The 21,819-nt window shown below is 40.5% G+C and overlaps 1 protein-coding gene across 2 annotated transcripts in view; it reads right to left on the bottom strand.

Moving 5' to 3' along the window:
• Positions 1–21,819, bottom strand: part of polrmt (polymerase (RNA) mitochondrial (DNA directed)) — a 132,293-nt gene that overhangs the window by 18,217 nt on the left and 92,257 nt on the right. For both annotated transcript variants that reach the window (XR_013889492.1, XM_080212775.1), the window contains exon 16: positions 6,258–6,310. Coding sequence is in view for 1 of the 2 variants with exons in the window: in XM_080212775.1 (XP_080068901.1) it covers positions 6,258–6,310 (53 nt within the window). In the remaining variant the exon portion in view is untranslated. The remainder of the gene's footprint in view (positions 1–6,257; positions 6,311–21,819) is intronic.

Genomic DNA, 21,819 nt, shown 5'->3' with positions numbered 1-21,819 from the left:
AGTCTTCCTTATTGACATCAAGGGGTTTATGCCAAAATTGGGAGAGCTGTCTTAGCCAAGTCAAGCAATAGCCTGACACAGTCAAGTATTGAGGGTTTGAAAATAGATAAGTCCCCTGGGCCGGACGGGATTTACCCTAGGATTCTCTGGGAGGCAAGAGAGGCAATTGCAGAGCCTCTGGCTCTGATCTTCAGGTCGTCGTTGGTCACAGGTATAGTGCCAGAAGATTGGAGGATAGCGAATGTTGTCCCATTGTTTAAGAAGGGGAACAGAGACTTCCCCGGGAATTATAGACCGGTGAGTCTTACTTCTGTTGTGGGTAAGGTTTTAGAAAAAATTATTAGGGATAGGATTTATAGTTATTTGGAGAGTAATGAATTGATTGGAGATAGTCAGCATGGTTTTGTGGAGGGTAGGTCGTGCCTTACTAACTTTATTGAGTTTTTTGAGAAAGTGACCAAAGAGGTGGATGGGGGTAAGGCAGTTGATGTGGTATATATGGACTTTAGTAAGGCGTTTGATAAGGTTCACCATGGAAGGCTTCTGCAGAAAATGCAGATGTATGGGATTGAGGGTGATTTAGGTAATTGGATCAGGAATTGGCTGGCGGATAGGAGACAGAGGGTGGTGGTTGATGGTAAGTATTCGTCATGGAGTTCAGTTACGAGTGGTGTGCCTCAGGGATCTGTTTTGGGGCCACTGCTGTTTGTCATTTTTATAAATGATCTGGATGAGGGTATAGTAGGGTGGATTAGTAAATTTGCTGATGACACCAAAGTCGGAGGTGTGGTAGATAGTGAGGAGGGGTGTCTTAGTTTACAGGGGGACTTGGACAAGTTGCAGAGCTGGGCCGAGAGGTGGCGGATGGAGTTTTATGTGGAAAAGTGTGAGGTAATTCACTTTGGCAGGAATAACAGATGTGTAGAGTATAGGGCTAATGGTAGGACTCTGAATAGTGTGGATGAACAGAGGGATCTAGGTGTATGTGTACATAGATCCCTGAAAGTTGGGAATCAAGTAGATAGGGTTGTTAGGAAGGCATACGGTGTCTTGGCGTTTATTGGTAAGGGGATTGAATTTAGGAGCCGCAGCCTCATGTTGCAACTGTACAAGACTCTGGTGCGGCCGCACTTGGAGTATTGTGTGCAGTTCTGGTCCCCACATTATAGGAAGGATGTGGAGGCTTTGGAGAGGGTGCAGAAGAGGTTTACCAGGATGTTGCCTGGTATGGAGGGGAGGTCCTATGAGGAGAGACTGAGGGATTCAAGGTTGTTTTCGTTAGAAAGAAGGCGGCTAAGAGGGGACCTTATTGAAACATATAAGATGATTAGAGGTTTAGATAGGGTGGACAGTGATAGCCTTTTTCCTCGGATGGAGAAAGCTAGCACGAGGGGGCATAGCTTTAAATTAAGGGGTGGTAGTTATAGGACGGATGTCAGAGGTAGGTTCTTTACCCAGAGGGTGGTGAGGGATTGGAATGCCCTGCCTGCTGCAGTTGTAAATGCGCCTAGTTTGGGGGCGTTTAAGAGATCCGTGGATAGGTTTATGGATGGAAAGGGTTTGGTTTAGGTTAGAGGGTCATTGCTTTTTAACTGGTCAGCGCAACATCGTGGGCCGAAGGGCCTGTTCTGCGCTGTAATGTTCTATGTTCTACAGTCACACTCTCAGAATCGTTCCTTACAGATAATGTCCCAGACACCATCATCACTATTCCTGGGTATGTCCTGTCTCATTGGCAGGAACACATCCAGCAGAGGTAGCAGTGGCATACTGGTATACAATCGGGAGGGTGTTGCCCTGACATCCTCAACATCCCTGGCAACGTGTCAAACATGGGCAAGGAAACCACCTGATTACCACATATAGCACCCCATCAGCTGATGATTCAGCTGAACACCACTCCACACTGAATACCACTTGGAGGAAGCACTGAGGATGGCAAGGGCCCAAAATATACTCTGGGTGGGGGAAATCATAAAATCTTTGCAGTGCAGAAGGAAGCCATTCAGCCCATCAAGTCTGAACCGACAACAATCCCACTCAGGCCCAATTCTCATGCATTTGTGGCGGCGTAGAGATCGAATGGTTAGCATTGTTGCCTCACTGTTCCAGGGACCCAGGTTCGATTCCTGGCTTGGTTCACTGTCTGTGCAGAGTTTGTACATTCTCCCTGTGTCTGCATGGGTTTCCTCCCGGTGCTCTGGTTTCCTTCCACAGTCCAAAGATGTGCGGGTTAGGTTGATTGAACAAGCTAAATTAACCCGTAGGGCCTGATTTTACCATTTTCATTCTAAGTGCTGAAGGACTCTGGGAGTAATGCAGATTCGACTTGGAAATCTGCTTTCAGGTGCCCCCATATGCTCTCAGCCATCTCCAATCCCATTCACGCTGTGGGTGAGGGTTAGCGCGGCTGAAACGATTGGAGCTCTGAATTGCACATGGGCAGTTAGAAAGAAATCTGAAAAAGCACACCCATGTCACATCGCTCCCGGGCTGCAGAAAGGGGAGAAAGCGGCCCGAGAGCGAAAAACGGGAGTGATGGTACACACACACTGTCCCCCTTATCCACCCACCCCATTAGCAACACACATTACTGTCCCCCTTATTCCACCACCCCACTACCCACACACATTACTGTCCCCCTTATTAACCCACCCCACTATCTTGTGAGCGTGGTTGATGAATCTGGTGTTGACGCTCCTCTTGATGGCTTGGGCATACATGTCCAGTCGAGGGCAGCGGCCTTCCGGAGGAGTCCAATTGGACTCTTTCCTCTTCAGTTACGGCACTGCGGATCTCTTTGTTGGCTGTTCAAGTTCATTGGCTGTCTCATTGTGTTCGCTGTTGGCCTCTTCGGGTTTGTGGAAGAACTCCCGCAGTCTCATTCACAAACATGGGACACGGTGGACAGAGTACCCTTCGTCATCCAGTACTTCCCGGAGCGGGGAAGCTACAACATCTTCTCCAGAGTTTTCAACATATCATTGATGAAGACAAACTTCTCGGCAGGGCTATCCCCACACCCCCACTTCTTGCCTTCAAACAATCGCACACCTCAAACAGACCATTGTTCTGTGAACCATTGTTTACAGCAAATTACCCAGTCTTCAGGGGAACAGTGACCACAACACCACACGACCCTGCCACAGCAACCTCTGCAAGACATGCCAAATCATCCACACGGATGACATCATCTCACGTGAGAACACCATCCACCAGGTACACGGTACATACTCTTGCAACTCGGCCAACGTTGTCTACCTGATACGCTGCAGGAAAGGATGTCCCGAGGCATGGTACACTGGGGAGACCATGCAGAAGCTACAACAATGGATGAATGAACATCGCTCGACAATCACCAAGCAAGACTGTTCCCTTCCTGTTGGCGAATACTTCAGCAGTCACGGGCATTTGGCCTCTGATCTTTGGGTAAGCGTTCTCCAAGGCGGTCTTCACAACACCCGAGAGTGCAGAGTTGCTGAACAGAGACTGATAACCAAGTTCCGCACACGTGAGGACGGCCTCAACCGGGATCTTGGGTTCATGTTACATTATCTGTAACCCCCATGACTTGCCTGAAGTTACAACATCTCACTTACTGTCCTGTCTGGAGACAATACACATCTCTTTAACCTCTGTCTAATGCTCTCTCCACTCATACTGTGTGCATCTTTAAGACGTGAATAGCAGGTTAGCTGCAAAGACTCACTTTCTAATCAGTATTCTGTAAACCGTGTGTGCCTCTATATGCCCTTCTCTGATCAGAACCTTCCAAACATCTGAAGAAGGAACAGTGTTTCTGAAAGCTTGTGGATTTACTATCAACTAAACTGGTTGGACTTTAACCTGGTGTTGTGAAACTTTTTACTGTGTTTACCCCACTGGCATCTCCACACCATGAGATTGAACCAGATGGGGTTTATTTTACAACAATCAACAATGATTTCATGGACTTGCATAGATTTTTAATTCCAGATTTCTTAATGAAGTCAATTTCCACCAGTTGCTGTAGTGAGATTCAAACCTTGGTTCTCCGAGCATTACCAGTTCAATGACAATACCCCTATACTACTGCTTCTGCTAGTCATGAAAATAGAAAGTTCAATGAACTCCACTGGCAGCTTTGATTAAGAAAAGGAAATTCAGTGGCATGAATTTTTCAGTTGCATACAACAATGATCCTATCAACTCTTACCGCGATTATTTCCAATTTGCAGTCAATTAAGGGATATTTTGTGCCTTTACTGCCAGAAGACAGAATTCTTTCCCCCACCAGTCTGAGTAAGATTGAAATTTGAGGTCAAAGTAGTATATGAAATCATTGTTTCACTTGCTTAACTGGGTGTCAAGGAGCAGCTAATCCAGAGATATTGACCGCAGAATGACATGAGGATACAGCAAATGCCTTAACTCGTTTGATTTTCACCTCTCTTCTGACAAAGAAATAACAACAGCAATAATTTAGAATAATTACTCAGGTTCAACCTTGCGCTGTCATATTGTGTCATTTTACAAATTACTTTGTTGAAAATTCAAAACGTATGACAACATTAAGCTGCAGCAATCTAGCAGAGATGTCACATTGCTAAAATGATATAATTTTGCTGTTAAGTCTCCAGGACAGTACGGTTAGAGAGGAGGAGATGCCTGCAGAATCTGAACTAAAGAGATTGGCTTTGTCACAGTATACTTAATTATTCTGGCATAATTCTGCTTCAGCCAAAATGATCTAAAACTTGACCAGAAGGAAGACATCAATTCAAAATGCCGACAGAAAGAGACAAGAATTTGAAGTTTCAATTCACTGCCACACGGCAATGTTCTATCGTACATACAATGTGATGTGAGCTACAAGCATGTGGTAATCTAACTTAGTTAACCTTTTGCAGCTAAGATTTGTTCAGAATTTTGATGAAGATCATTATAAAAAGGACAAGATATGAACTTGTGGAAGAGAAATCAACATTTTACCCCTTAACAGAGTTATAAATACTAAAATTGTTTAACGTATTAATTCCTTTAAAAATCAGAGAATTCTAAAATGATAGAATTCTACAGTGCAGAAGGAGGCCATTCGGCCCATTGAAGCTGTGCCGACCACAATCCCATCCAGGCCTTATCTCTATAACTCCATGCATTTACCCTGCTAGTCCCCCTGACACTAAGATGCAATTTAGCACTGCCAAGCCACCTAACATGCACATTTTGACTACGTCTGTCCCTGCTAATCCTCTAACCTATGTATCTCAGGACACAAAGGGGCATATTTAGAATGTCCAATTAACCAAACCCATACACATCTTTGGACTGTGGGAGGAAACCGGAGCAACCGGAAGAAACCCATGCATACACGGGGAGGACGTGCAGAGTCCGCAGACACAGAGTGACTCAAGCCGGGGACTGAACCCAGGTTCCTGGCACTGTGAGACAGCAGTGATGGCCACTGTGCCGCGAAGGTGACTAACCAAGTCATGGTTAGTCCTCTTCCTCTTTACTGAACTCTGATCTAATATCTCATGGTTCAGTGTCACACTTCCTTTGTAATGTTCCTGTGAAGCTTCTTGGATGTTTTATGACATCAAAGGCACGACATACATTATTATTGTTGTTATTGGAGGTCTTCAGCAACTCTTAATAGCTTATCAAATCATACACTGAGGATATCTGTGGGTTATATTAAAAAGAGTTGGGCTGACTAAAGCAACGAGCTGGTGCAAAGTAGCTAGCATTTCATTTAAAACCGAATAGTTATAAAAAGTTGGCAGTACTGTCTAAATAATTTGATTGGCATTAAGTAAAAGTCCTTGGAATGAAAGCTGAGATATCACAAAACTTTAATGACATCTAGTGTACGACTGGAAGGGCAAACTGAAAATTATATACATTGCTACATTTCTGGTCATTTGTAAACAAGTTGGGTAGTTGATTTTGAATGAATAGATCCTGCCCCCGTCCCTTTGATCATTATTATCACAAATCACTGATATACTTGGCAAAATAAATAGGTGTTTCATTTGTCTACAGTATTAAACACTTTAACTCCTATTTCTAAAACAGATAAAATTTATTTATAATTTGATTTCAGCTCACCTATTGTAAGCAGTACTAACTGCTGCAATGTTTGTATGGGACAGTGCAATTTAGTGTGCTATGAAATTAGCTTCAACTTCTGGCTTAAGCTTAGCTAAACAGAAGGTCTCTCATTTATATAACAACACTATATTGACTATTTTAAACACAATATATAAAATACTCACTGGGTTGCATCATGACTTATTTGCAAATTCAAATTCTGAAGACTGCTTCTGAGCTGTAAAAAAAAATCATTAAATTAAGTTTCACTATTGTGTCTTTAACAAAATAATGGTGATTTCAAGATAATGTAACAATTACATTGCATTAACTGGAATTTAAATGTTTCATATATTCAATTAACATATCCTTGTACTTAAAATACTGTCAAAGACTGTTGTGTTTAATGCGTTGATAAGCTCCATGGAACCAAATCTGCAATTTTGTATTTTCACATGCAACTCTGAACCTAAACTAGCATGTGACAAATTGGTCTGCATTGCACATGTATTGAATTGTATATTAGGCTGATGTATCACAAAGCCATAAAGAATGGAACATTTTAGGTTTGATTCTTGATATCTGCTGAAGTAATGACTTCATCCACAGCAACAGTTCAGAGGTGGTTAGACTAGGTAGTTTTAAGTTTAAGTTCGAGTTCCCAACTATTATCTAGTGACAGTGATAGGGGTGGCCAAAGCCAAAAAAAGTCTTTTTTTTTAGTGACGAGGAATTATGTAATTATAGCATTATGTTCTGGAGGGAAATTAAAATGTTTTATAGGTGGAATTATTAAACTTTAAGTGATAGAAACATTACAACATTCAAATTAGGAGAGCCATTCAGTTAGATGACGGTTGATCTGATGGTAGCCTCAATTCCACATTCCCCCTACCTCTGATAACCTTAGATTCCCTTGTTAGGAAGGAATCTATCTATGTCAGCCTTAAAAAATATTGAATGGCCCTGCTTTTGCTGTTCTCCAAGGGAGGGAGTTCCTAAGATTTAGATCTTCTAAGAATTAGTTCTCCTTTTTGTTTACCTTCTATTCCCATCAACACTGTGGACCAATGTATTTTGTATCAAACCATCAAAATGATCTCAGCATTTCGGCATTCAATGCAGTTAGTAAATATAATACACCATGAAGTCCACACAAACACGTCCTTGCTGTATGCCCATGTCGGTGCAGGCTTGATGGGCCAAAGGGCCTTTTTTGTGCTGTATGACTCGATGACTGTGAAGAAGCAAAGGACTATGACACTGTTTTACAAACTATTTTCAACGTGACCCCAATATAACTGATCATCTTCTCAATAACAATTAGGAATTGGAAACAAATGCTAAGTTTGCTGGTGATGCCCTCGGCCCATGAACAAAGATATTAAAAAAAAACCTTGAACATTAAGGCAATTCTAGAAACCAGCAAAATAAAGTAGCATTGTAACATGCAATATATAAAGTTCACCTATCACATGAAATACACAATGTATAAATGTGAAAGCCTGTGCTTTTAAAGTACTTTCTCAACATGTTGTTTTATGCACTCATGTAAGTTTCTGCCAAGCTCCCCATATTCTAAGAAAGAATACATAAAAGTACAGCGCAGGAGCCGGTCCATTGGCGTTCCAAGCCTGTGCTGATCATGATGCCCTAGCTAAACTAAAAAAAACTTCTGCCCTTTCTCAGTCTGTATCCTTCTACTCTCTCCCTATTCATGTACCCATCCAGATGCATCTTAAATACTGCTAATGCGCCTGTTTCCACCACCTCCTCTGGCAAAATGTCGCCTGCAAATCTCCCTTAAATTTTCCCCCTCTCACCTTAAACCTATGCCTCTTTGTAATTGACACCTTCTGGGAAAAAGCCTCTGACTATCAACCCTGTCTATGTCTCTTATAATTTTGTAGACCACTATCCATGAGGGCCGTACAGTAGGGGCAGCACTGATACCTCACAGCTTCAGGGATCTGCAGCTTGGTTCACTGTCTGTGTGGAGTCTGCATGTTCTTCTTGTGTCTGCATGGGTTTCCCAAGGTTAGGTGCATTGTTGACAATGCTAAATTTTCCCTCAGTGTATCCGAACTGGTGAAGTGTGGCAACTAGGGGATTTTCACAGTAACTTCACTGTATAAGCCTACTTATGACACTAATAATACATAAATCAGGTCTCCCCCTCAGCCTCCATCTTTCCTGTGAAAATAATCCCAGTTTATTCGACCTTCACTCATAGCCAACGCCCTTGAGATCAGGCGACATCACGGTGAACCTTCTTTGCACTCTCTCTCCAAAGCTACCATGTCCTTCATACAGCTGTAACATGATTTGCCAACTTTTGTACACAATGCCCTGGCTGATAAAAGCAAGTGTGCCATGTGCCTTCTCAATCCCTTGGTGACCTGTGTTGCCATTTTTAAGGAACTGTGGACCTGCATATCCAAATCCCTCATAATGTTCCAAAGGATTCTGCCATTTACAGTATAATTCCCACTTAAATTTGATCCTCCAAAATACATCAACTTGCATTTGTCCAGATTAAACGCCATCTGCCATTTCTGTGCCCAAGTCTCCAATCTACCTATATCCTATTGTATCTTCTGACAGTCCTCGGCATTATTAGCAACTCCACCAATCTTCGTGCCATCCTGGTGACAGAAGACTGAGTGAAGTTCTACTACCCCACACCTAACATGCACACCTCATTTCACACCACACACATATGCTCCTCTACCACTCACTCAGCAGCCCATCTCAACACCACTCACCTTATTCAGGAGCCAGTCTTACCAAATCCCTTCCTCCACTCACTCAACTGCCTGTTTCCATCCCTTCCCCCACTCGGTCAGTAGCCCCAGTTTCCAATCCCTTCCCAGCTGTCCCTCTTCCCATCCCACCCCTCCCTCTACTCATTCAGCAGATCATATTCCCAGCTTGCCTCCTCTCTCTGCCTTTGGACTCCCATAGAAATTCAAACTCCACTGATTTAGCCTCCGAGGCCTGATGAACCACTGAAACTGGGACTCTGCTCATATCTCCTCCACCCTGGGCCTGCTGATCACCAAGGTTTCACCAAGAGGCCAGCAGCAGGTCAACACTTCCAGGAAGATGTGACAACAGATGGGTCCAGGCTGATGCAAGGCCTTTTGGTGGCTTCCCTGGGTTCTGCACCTGGCCTTGTTACTGGTGGGCTTTTCAAGATTGAGGCTCTCTTCTCCTGGCTTTTGCCACTTTGTGAGTGACAGCAGCCTAGAGGTGGCAATGATGAGAAAATAATTAAGGTGGTGGAATTTCATTATTCAAAAGTTGGAATTCCACCAAAGGACAGAGATTTCTCACTCCTACAGTGACAGCTATCAGAAAAGATGTGCACAAGGATTCCCAGTGAAGAATGGCTACGAACAGAAAATGAAAACTACTGGAAAATCTCAGTAGATCTGACAGCATCAATGGAGAAAGATTGGAGCTAACATTGAGTCTGGGTGACTGTTTGTCAGAGCTCTAATGAAGAGTCACCCAGATAAGAAACATTAGCTCTTTCTCTCTCCACAGATGCTGTCAGACCTGCTGAAATTTTCCAGCATCTTCTGTTTTTATTTCATATTGAAGCAACCACAGTAATTTGCTTTTATACCAGAATGGATAGGACTTGGCTGCGATGTCTGCCATTTATGAAGAGCTCAGCAGCATCGACTGTCTGGTCTCATAATGAATGGCCATTTGGGTGAAGTGCTGGAGAAGAACCATAGCTAAGTAAGGCAATGGTTTTAGAAGAAATAAATAAAATTGGGAGGTGAGAGTGGAGTTGAGGGATTGAATAGATGAAAAAATAAATGGTTTCTATTAGTTGTGCATATTTGAATTTTCCTATGTTGTATCCAAATTGCTGAGGGCAAGACAGGTCCTTGCATTGTCTTCACTCAAACACACATTATCCCTCATTTATTTACAATGACAGACTTGCGCTTGATTGCCAAAATGTCTCATCACTTCAAAATATTTGTTTCTGAAATACAGTGTCAAAAATCTAAGAAGGTTAATCGGCATTGGTGCAGTCATTCCAGTTATCGAGTCAATTTTTTGTATTTATTCTTGCCTATTCCACTTAAAAGGAGTCACCTTCAAGAGATCGTTCCTATAATTAGTCATATTCTTAAAATAGATGTTCTTAAATTTCAAATGTAAATAAAGGCTTTATTTTAAAATAGGTCATCAGTTGATTTCATATCAAATTTTGATGGCAATGTCAAAACAGTGCAATCCTCAAGTATTTTGTTGCTCTCTTCGATGACTAAGAGCAACGTTCAAGCAGCAATTAATCATTGCACAATCCAACCCATTTTGCCACATTTTCATAGCAATATTGCATAGGTTTTCATGTTAATATGTTGAAATTCATACACAGTAAAACACTTGGTGAGATCCTCAGTTAAATGGTATTTCATTGTTTTGTTTTAAAGTTCTAAAGTATTAGATATTTTTAAGTTGTATGTTAAGACAATCATAGACAGTGCTATGTAATATTTGTTAACTCTCTTTTCATTTAATCCTTGACAAAACCTCAGCTGTACAATTTGTATAGAGCTCAAAGATTCAACATCACAGCACTAATTCAGTTTGCCTGAATGAGAAAATTTGCTTTCTGTAACTCTACTTCACAGAAACATACAATAAGGATGCTGTTCCGGTACCATGTCTGTATTACAGCATTTCAAAACTAATCCCATTGCCCTGGTCTCTCTATGCTGTCTTGTGTCATCCTCTGCTTCAATCAATATGGTTAATAGTTAATTATATCGTTCAGCAGCTTCTTAGATTACTATTTCTGTAACAGAAATTCTTGTGCAAGTAATTTTCTGCAGGCAAAGATTTCCTGCATATAGGAGGTTCTGGATGTATCACTGCAATAAGATATCTGCCAATTAATGTTCCTGAACACGTTACCAAACAACATGTGAAATACTGGATTCAAACTGGAGGATTAGGGCCCCCAGAAAACGTCAGTGTGAATGGCTTGAACCTGTGCAGTGAACTGAGATGCTAACTTCCTGTCAACAAAAGAAGATTGGATAATTATGCAATGTTGTGATGGAGTAATGCCAAAACCCTAGCATCAATCATTAGAATGTGAGTTGAAACTTTGCAAAATGCATACCTGGGGCACTGTTAACTCCTAATTATTCTATTCACCAAGGATGCCACCAATAATAAAACAAAATTCTAAAAATTTGAAACATGTCTAATCATACACCCATAACAAAAGATACTTTTGAAATACCCAGTAACGTACACAGTAAAACATACACAAGACAGTATGAAACCACAGACACTTGTAAATTACTACTCTGGACAGCCTTCAATACACCCATCACAAGGCACAGTGGTTAGTATTGCTGCCTCAGCGCCAGGGACTTGGGTTCAACTCCCAACTTGGATCACTGTCTGTGCAGAGCCTGCACATTCTCCCTGTGTCTGCGTGGGTTTCTTCCAGGGTGCTCCGCTTTCCTCCCACAGTCCAAAAGATGTGCTGGTTAGGTGCATTGGCCATGTTAAATTCTTCAACAGTGTCCCCAAACAGACATTGGAGTATGGCGGCTAGGGGGGTTTTCACAGTAATTTCATTGCAGTGTTAATGTAAGCCGACTTGTGACACTAATAAACTTTGTCTTTGTCTTTAAAACTTCTACAGTTTAAAATATGGCAGACAGTTGAAAAACAGTTGTATTTGGCAAGTTCAGGGATTCAGGATAACTGCAGCAAGTTGTGAGAGTTTGATTCCTTTATGTCACCAAATCTAATTGGGGTCATCATTTCCATGAGGTCAGTGCATGCAGGCTAGTGCACTTTGTGTAAGAAACGCCTTCTGAAGGCTAGGAAGCTCTATTTAGAGTCTTCAGGGTGGCAAATAAAGTGCTCCATCTCCAAGACCGAGTACTGCTTTATTTGCTGTTTAAATAACACCCCATCAATGGCCTCCTTTTAACATTGGACACCTTGCTCAAAAGGTCTGGTCAACTATGATCCTTCCTCCCCTACAGCCTCTCCAGCAACACTGGCAACTGCAGCAGCCGACTGCCCTGATACCTCTGAAACTTATCTGGATACGTAGGATTTAGACTCTGGGAACTGTTTGTAATCCCAGTCCTCTGTGCTACAACGTCTGCACTGCTAGGACCGTCGAACTATCAGCTAATCAGATTGGCTGGTGGCTCTCTGAAACGGAGCATCCTGCTGAGTGAGGGGTGAAAATCCCTCCTCTAGCCAATGGTTTCAGGGCAGTGAGTATCAACAGCGATGTGTTCACTGTTGACTCCACTAACAGTGGGAGGTGAAACTCTGCCATCTGAAAAATCCTAGCCTATGTCTCTCCCAACTGGTAGTCAGTTCTCCTGCAGACTCACTGTAAAACCAGAATGTTATAATTTCACAGCTGTACATACCTTAACCAGATGTGTTTTCCTTCCTCGCTGTTCTTTGCCCAATCTAAGATGCACTTTTGTAAGCTTCAATATAACAATCCAAACTACCATCATAATCCTGTGCTTTACTGTCATACCCTATGCTGGTTAGTGTAACTGATAATGCTGTTTATTACTGATGTTAGAATCTGATCCAACAGAGAGGAGTCTTGAATGAAACAGGAATTTAGACTGCAAACCGTGAGATTAATAGACCTGTGTGTGAGAGGGGATTCATAGCATTGTTGTAGGTGACTGGGTATGCTGATCATAATTTCAGCCAGTTCTTAAAATCTTTGACGATACACATAATGACCATTCTGAAAATAATTCCCAGCGTCTGCGTGGGTTTCCTCTGGGTGGTCCAATTTCCTCTCTCAATCCAAAAGACGTGCAGATTAGTTGATTGGCCATGCTAAATTGACCCTTACTGCCAAGGGGATTAGCTGGGTAAACACATGGAGTTATGGGGATAGGGCCTGGGTGGGATTGTTGTCAGCGTAGGCTCAGTGGGCTGAATAGCCTCCTTTTGCATTGTTGGAATTCTATGAAGGATATCAGCAAAAAAAGATAATTGGCATCAGTCTCTTAGGTGTCCATAATTTACAGATTTCACTGCACAGATAACACCTGTGCAACTTCCAATGGTCACTGAAATACATTACTGATAACTAACCAACTAATGGTGTCACTGTTGACATATAATTACGCTGCGCTCTGTTCAAGGACCACTCACCAGCTGTGGCTCTTGAGCAAGTAACTGCTGAGGACTGTATTGATTAAAGTCAATGTGTTTATATCCTTTTCCTACTTTAGAAATTATAAATGTCACTTACAGCAGCCCACAAACAATAACAGTACAATTGGAATGTTAAATGTCAACAATCGTTCCACTCAAAACAAATCATCACATATTGCACTTGCAACCTATCACAAACTATTTGTGTGGATGTTGACACCAATCAACATTAAAGTTATAGAGCCTGTTTTAAGTATCCATATATATATACACACACACACACAGTATTTAAAATCAGCATGGTGAAAAAACAAATTGGAACAACTCTAACACGTTTGTTTCTTGGTGGAGACAATAGCTTACAAAGGGTGCATCATAACAGTCTTTGATGATTGATTTGGCACTGATATCACTGTAAGAATGTGAACCTGGAGTACACGCCAACGTGCCCAATCTCCGCTATATCAGGAAAAGACAGGCTTGGTCTATCCAGGAATGGGTTTTAAATAGTATAAGTGATAATTAGAGTTATAAAGACATTTATGACCCAGAAGGAGGCCATTTGGCCAATCTGCTCTATGCTGACACATCTGCATAGCCAAACAACCTCTCTGGCATTAAAATTTCAATTTTATTGATATATAGAGTGTCATTGCTTGGGAAGGTAACTGCGGTGGAATTTAAAAAAAAATTTTTTTATTAATGTTTTGTCTGTGTCTTATGTTGTTTTCATTATTCCATTTTTCTTTGCCAATCCTTATTTTACTTTCTGTTCACAAGTTAAGTACAACTGATACTCCATGGTTTAGATTCTGCGTGTCTCAGTAAGTCAGCCTTTAACCTGTTTTTCTGAAAATAAGAGATTCCCTTATAGAGGGCACTGTGCTGGATCAGGCACTGGATTCGAGGAAAACTACACTGAGGATTGGGCGAAAACTGCATAGGTTGCCATTAATGTGGTGAGCAATGACTGCTGTTCCTTCACTTCACTGTTGGAAGAGAAAAACTGGGGTTATATAACAATAGACTAAAGCCTTAACAGGATCACAGAGGGATATGCAAGAGACACAAGACTTTTGTGTACACATGAGCAACTTGTAATATAAAACAGAGGTGAAAGAGCTCAATATAAAGGAGTATGTTCGAATAGTTGTGATTTTAATTTTTCTGTTCATATTTTGCCACACAATCCTGTGGTCATTCTGAATATGGCTTCTTTATGCAGGAGGATGAGAATATACATTTACATCTGCTCTCAGATACTGCACACTTATTGATTAATCATGTCACCTCTAGCTTTGTGAAAGCTAGTCTGGTGACTGCTTTCCCATTCAAATTATTCTCAGCCCTTGCCCTTGTGAACTCACGCCATCTTTGTCCTTGAAATCTAGTCAGCATTCATTAAATTGTCTAGATAAAGTGATGCAGATTCGATAGAACGAAATTGCATGCAACATTTGTATGCTTAAAATACATAACCAACGGAAGGGCAAGAAAAGCTAACAAACATATCCCGCCAAAAAAATTCCAGGTAATGCTGATGTATTTTGGTCAGTCTTAGCAGTTACAATCAAATTGACAACATACTGACTAACTGGTACTGAGCAAACTATCAGGTTGAAGAGTGCAGCTCAAAATCTCAAACAGCTTCAGAGCCTGTAGGATATGATTGGGGGATGGGAGAAAAACTGTAGGTTTTCTTTTTGACTGATGAGGTAAGGTGGGCTGAATGTCCACTCCTACTTGCATTCATCACTTGATTCCACAGATACTGAGTACTATGTGAACAAACTGTATCTAATTTATGAGTTTAGCCAGTGTGTCGGTAGGCTACAGTCGCTTCTTTGCAGTGTTAATGTAAGCCTTACTTGTGACTAATAAATAAACTTTACTATATCACCACAGGAAAAAAAATCAGATTAGAATCTGTCCTTAACTGACTGAAAAAAAAATTCTATTATCATCAGGGGTGGAAATATTAGCCACTTTTCCTCTACATAGGCCAAGAAATGAGCCTGGGCTTATCTAATCTATATGGATCAGGAAGATACTGTCATTATAAACAGAACCATACAGGTCAGACAGGTTCAGGTTCTAGGAAGATGGGTGTAGTTTTGGAGGCTAATCATCTCAGCCCAAAGACATCACTACAGGAGTTCTTTGGGTAGGCCCAACCACCTTCAGTTGCTTCATCTATGACCTTCTCTCCATCATAAGGTCTGAAATGGGAATATATGCTGATAATTGCAGTGTGTTCAGTACCACTTACAGCTCATCAGATCCTGAAAGCATCCATATCTGCAACAAAATTCAAGTTTGGATAAATAAGTGGCTCATTATACTCATATCACACAAATGCTAGGCAATGGGGCAGTGCAGTTGATATTGTCTACATGGATTTTAACAAGGCCTTTGACAAGGTACCACGTAGCAGGCTGTTCCAGAAGGTTAAATCTCACAGGATCCAGGGTGAGGTATCTAAATGGATACAAAATTGGCTTATCGACAGAAGCCAGAGGGTGGTTGTAGAGGGTTGTTTTTCAAACTGGAGGCCTGTGACCAGCGGTGTGCCTCAGGGATCAGTGCTGGGTCCACTGTTATTTGTCATTTATATTAATGACTGAATGAGAACATTGAGGGCAAGGTAAGTTTGCAGAAGACACCAAGTTTGGTGGCATAGCGGACAGTGAAGGAAGTTATCTTCAATTGCAACAGGATCTTGATCAATTGGGCCAGTGGGCTGATAAATGGCAGATGGATTTTAATTTAGACAAATGCGAGGTGATGCATTTTGATAAACTGAACCAGGGCAGGACTTACTCAGTTAATGGTATGGCGTTGGGGAGAGTTACAGAACAAAGAGATCTAGGGGTACATGTTCGTAGCTCCTTCAAAGTGAAGTCACGGTGGACAGACTGGTGAAGAAGGTATTCGGCATGCTTGGTTTCATTGGTCAGAACATTGAATACAGGAGTTGGGACGTCTTGTTGAAGTTGTACAAGACATTAGTAAGGCCACACTTGGAATACCGTGCGCAGTTTCAGTCACCCTATTATAGAAACGATATTATTCAACTAGAAAGAGTTTGCAGAAAAGATTTACAAAGATGTTAGTGGGACTTGATGGTTTGGGTTATAAGGTAAGGCTGGATAGATTGGAACGTAGGAGGGTGAGGGATTATCTTAAAGAAGTCTATAAAATAATGAAGGGCACAGGTCAGCTAGATAGTCAATACATTTTCCCAAAAGTAGGGGAGTCTAAAACTAGACAGCATAGGTTTAAGCTGAGGGGGGAGAGATACAAAAGTGCCCAGGGCAGCAACTTTTTTTACACAGAGGATGGTGAGTGTTTGAAACAAGCTGCCAGAGGTAGTAGTAGAAATGGATACAATTTTGTCTTTTAAAAAGTATTAGATAGTTACATGGATAAGACGGGTATAGAGGGATATGGGCCAAATGCGGGCAATTGGGATTAGCTTGGGGTTTAAAAAAAGGGCGACATGGATAAGTTGGGCCGAAGGTCCTGTTTCCATTCTGTAAACCTCTATGGCTCTATGCCCATCACCCCATGACATTCAACAGCTTTACCATTGTTGAACCCCATCATCACTATCATGAGGGTTACCATTTACGGAAACTTAACTGTGAAAATACTGTGGCCACAAGAGTATTGCACAAGTTGGAAATTCTGTAGGGAGGAACTCACCTTCTGACTCTCCTGTCCATGATCTACAAGGCATAAGTTGGGGGTGTGCTGGAATACTCTACACTTGCCTCGAAAACTGTAGCTCCGCCAACACTCAAGAAGCTTGGCGCTATCCAAGACAAAGCAGCCCACAATCCAATCCACAAATCATTCTCTCCATCACTGGTGAAGTGTGACAGCAGTTTGTAAGATCTACTGATGTGCTGCCCTAACTCTCCAAAGTTCCTTTGACAGCATCTATTAAACCTGTGACCTCTACCACCTAGAGGAATAGGAGCAGGCAAGGTTAGGCAACACCACCTTCTGCTCTCCCCTTCACATCACACACAATTCTGACTTGGAACTGTATCACGATTCCTCCAATGTCACTGGGACAAACAACCTCCCGAACAATATTTTGGGTGCTCTGACATTACATGCACTGTAGCAGTTCAAATCTGCAGCTCACCCACCACCAGTTCAGGGCAATTAGGAATGGTCAATAAATACTGGTTTTGCCGGCCACAAAGTAATGAATATATATAAAAGCATCTTTCAAAACAAAGTTTTAATTTTCCTCTTAAAAAGGACAAAATTCCTGAGCAACATGTTTCTGACAGCACTCTTCAAAGAACAGTTCAGCATCTGGAGAATCAACTTTCTATCCTTAGAGCTAGTTAAAATTGTAGCCTCAAAAGGAACACTGCAAGGTATACATAGTTCCACTTAACAGGTCCTTGGCATTTCTACCTTTAAATCTACTGGGAAAAGGCATTAACATTATTTTACTTATTTATATATCATATATTACAGGACATTAAATAGGAATTAAAGGTGAAAAAATATCAAGGTCCATCTAGTTTGCTTTAGACCATTCTAGTATTCACTTGATAAAACAATTTGTATTTGACAATCATAGCACTTATTAATTGAATTATAACAGTCCCAGAATTGCCTGGATAAAAATCCAATAGGCGGAGTGCTTTGGAAATCATTGGAGAAAAAATGAGAGACAGGACAGTAATGAATAGAGAGGTGCTAAAACGATTGGCATTCCTAAAAGCTGGCAAGCCACCCCTGGCCCAGACAGTATGTGTTCTAGGTTACAGAATAAAGCAACAATAAAAATAGCAGGTGAAACTGTCATAATTTTTCAATCCTCATTGGGGTAGTGTCCAAGGATTGAGTATTTATACCACTATTCAAGAAAGGGAAGAGCGATCAACTTGGAAACCACAGGCCAGTAAGCCTAACCTCAGTAGGGGTGGAAGTTATCAGAAACCATTATAAAAGACAAAATGAACTTTCATTTGGAAAGGCATGGGTTAATCAACAACAGCCTGCATGGAGTTGTTAAAGGATCATATCCAACTAACTTGACTGAATCCTTTGATGAGCTTATCGAAAAGATAGTAAATGAAATATTACACACAAGGACATTTAGAAATTTTTTGGCAAAATGTCACAAAAGATAAAGATAAATGTCATAAAAGTCATGGAGTTAACAGGAAAGTGGATACAAAATTTGCTTAGTGACAGGAAGCAAAGCGTGAAAGTGGATGAATATTTTTCAGATTGGGATGTGGTTTGCAGTGACATTTCCCAAGGTTTTGGGTCCATTATACTTTTCTACTTTTATAAGTTGCCTAGAATACAGCAAAGTGAGAAACATCATAAAGTTTGCAGATAATACGAAATGAGGTAAATTGGCAGATAATGACGAATATAGTGACAAGTTTCATCGTGACATTGACAGGATAGTGAAATGGATCGCTGTAAAGCAGATGAATTCAATGTGGGCAATTGTGCAGGGATACACATTGGAAAGACTAATATGGGAAGACAGCATCCTATAAATAGATCTGTCTGTAGGTCATCAACCTGAAACATTAATTTTATCTTTACTGATGTTGTCTGAGCTGCTGAGTATTTACTACATTTTCTGTTTCCATATAATATAAAAGGCACAATTTTGAAAATTGTATATATATACACACACACATAAGTCCTTAAAAGTGGCATGACAGATTAATAAGGTGATTTTAAGGTTGCTTGGGCTTATACACAGAGGAATTGAATTGTTAAATAAAAGCAAAGAGATCATGATAGAACTTTTATCAATCACTGGTTAGATTCCAGTTGGGCTATATTAGGGGTGATGGACATCAGTTATAAGAAGAAATTGGAAAAGTCTCCTTGGAACAGCAAAGGTGAAAAGATGATCTTAAGAAGTTTTCAAGATGATCAGAGGTTTTGATAGAGTAAATAATCCTTTTTTCTCTGGCAAGTGAATCAATAGCTACAGGTCACAGATATAAAATCATTGACAAAAGATTTAGAGGGAAGATGAGGATCTTTTTCCCCCTACAGAGAAATGTTTTACCTGAAAAGCAGGTAGAAGCTGATTTCATAAATGATTTAAAAATGATTTGAACAGGGTCTTAAGGATAAGGAACTTACAGGATGTCAAACGTTACGTGAGAATATGGGACTAAGTACAACTGCTCCAAGAACCAACACATACACAATAGGTTGAATGGCTGTTATTTGTGTTATAAATGTCTGTGATTCCATAGATCCAAAGCCCTGCCAAGCATGTTCTACTTCCACATCATGCCTCAGGCTTACCATGTCATGTCTCAGCTTACTCACATGACATCCAAAAATGTTATCTTCTGAAATAACTTTCTCCAATTTGCATTTGATGGAATCAATACTAGCTGCTTCCACATCTACCTTGGAAGTCTGTTCTATAGATGGACCATTTACAAAACGGTCTATCCCTTGACTTACAACAGACAACATTGTGCTAGTGCATATATGCATCTGTATGTAATGTGTGCTGTGAAACTGCAAACTGCAGCATAAGATGCTCAAAAGACTTTGAACATTTATAAAATATTCCCAGTGAGTGGCAATTAACTGTCCATACAGTCTGAAAGCTCTGAGTAAATGGCAACGCTGACCAGGTCCTGAATTTTATATTCGCCCATTTTATATTAATTTTAACTACTTTAAAAGAAAGCTTTTGCACATACAAGATGAACATTTAGAGCAATGCGTGTTCTCCAAGAAATGAAATAACTGAAGTTGAGATAAATATTGCAGCAGTACCTAACACGGACACGCTTTTCCAGCTTTAATATATCCAGTTTGACCTCTTCTGGGCAAGTCTTAAGTGCTGGCTTAGATGGAAATGAAACCATTTTGGGTTGCATATTACTGTCTTGCAGAGCAGGAACAGCAGGTGTGTGTTGCACAGTAAAATCAAGGTATCATCCAGTTTCACCCATTTCGTTCATTTAAGGAAGCACTTTATAAAGTACCTCATATTTTCCCTCTCTTTTAAGTAACTATCACATGTCAGCACAAGGATTTGAGCAGGACTTTGGATAGTACAAATTCAGCATCATGAACAAAAAGATTATAATTATTTACAAACAGTATCTGAAAAAAGGAAATTTAACATTGGCTACATTTTTGAGGTGATAGGTTCAAATATTCTATGTTTAAATATACATGATTCAATGCACACTGCTATTTTTAACAGACCATTCCCTTCTAAAGAAAATTGAGGATCGGGGAAACTCTGCCGATATTTAATTTTAATGAAAAGTCCAGACATATAAACTGTACATAATATTCTTGGAGAATATTAATCAGGTTGGATGAATCCAATGATGCAGGCTGAAACTCAGTAAGGACAGAGCAATAATCTAGTCTCCCATTTCAGTGCAATATTATGGGAATGCAATATTGGCACTGATACAGTTGTTTGACATTATAGTGAGGCCTCGTCTGTGTCTGCTGTTCAGGCAAAAGTTAAAGTATGTCAGGGCTTGGTCCTGGCAGAAGTGGGGTTCAGAATAAAGTCACATCTCTTTATGCATCACAATCAGCACTCATACACTTGACAAAATTTTGCAGCTCCTACTTCTCAACAAGCACTGAGTAGGATCAAAATCTAAGTGGATGCTTGGCCGCAAAACACTAAAGACTCTCATTCTGAGATTTTGAATGGCATTTTAGATACATTCATAGGATCGGTGACAGTTTCTCACTGTCCCAAAAGATTAATTTCTGGTTTGTGATAAATTACTCAAACATGGATAAAGAAACAAATAAGTTACTGTTCTTTCAGTGACAGCACAAAGGCTTTACAAACAAAATATAGTTTTCAAATGTCAAACCACATATTATATGTTCCAACTTTCAATTATAATTGAATGCTCAGCAAAATGTAAATTAACTTCTCCACAACACTGCGGTGGAATTAAAACTTAGTGGTTTACATCTGTTATTTTTCCCTCTAAAATGCATCATACACCGAGACAGAAGGGTTACAGTTAACATTTCCTGGGTCTACAATTACTAAATTTTGTCGTAGACCAGGAAAATTTCGAACTGGATAAAATGATTCAAATTTTCAGAGGCAATGATTCCAGACAATTGTTAGCAATTCTTGAGAATTGCTGATAGTTCAGCTGTGGCACATTAGAAAAATATTAGTCTCTAAATGAAACACCTTCCAAATATTAAAATTGTGTCTGAGACCAGCTGCACTTTGCTAGTTAAATTGCGATTGCAATGTAATCCTAAATCCAAGCCACTGAAGACAAGTAATCTGTGGGTAAAAGAAATTAACTTCCCACTGAGAACAGCCACATACTGTGTTCACAGAATGATGATGTTGTCTAAGACAAATTCTTCTTTTGTTGAAACTATTAAGTTCAGAAGCACGTTTCCTTAAAACAAAGTACATCAGAGATGCCAATACAATTTGGGCCTAATAACCATTAAATTGCAAATGTATTTAAAACTTTAATGACTGAATCCATTTGATTCATCAGTTTAAAAACAAACATCTAC

This window comes from Carcharhinus amblyrhynchos, chromosome 26 (assembly GCF_965287045.1).
Source record: "Carcharhinus amblyrhynchos chromosome 26, sCarAmb.v2.hapA, whole genome shotgun sequence".
Classification (NCBI taxonomy): Eukaryota; Metazoa; Chordata; class Chondrichthyes; order Carcharhiniformes; family Carcharhinidae; genus Carcharhinus; species Carcharhinus amblyrhynchos.
This window is presented reverse-complemented; position numbering and strand designations above follow the sequence as displayed.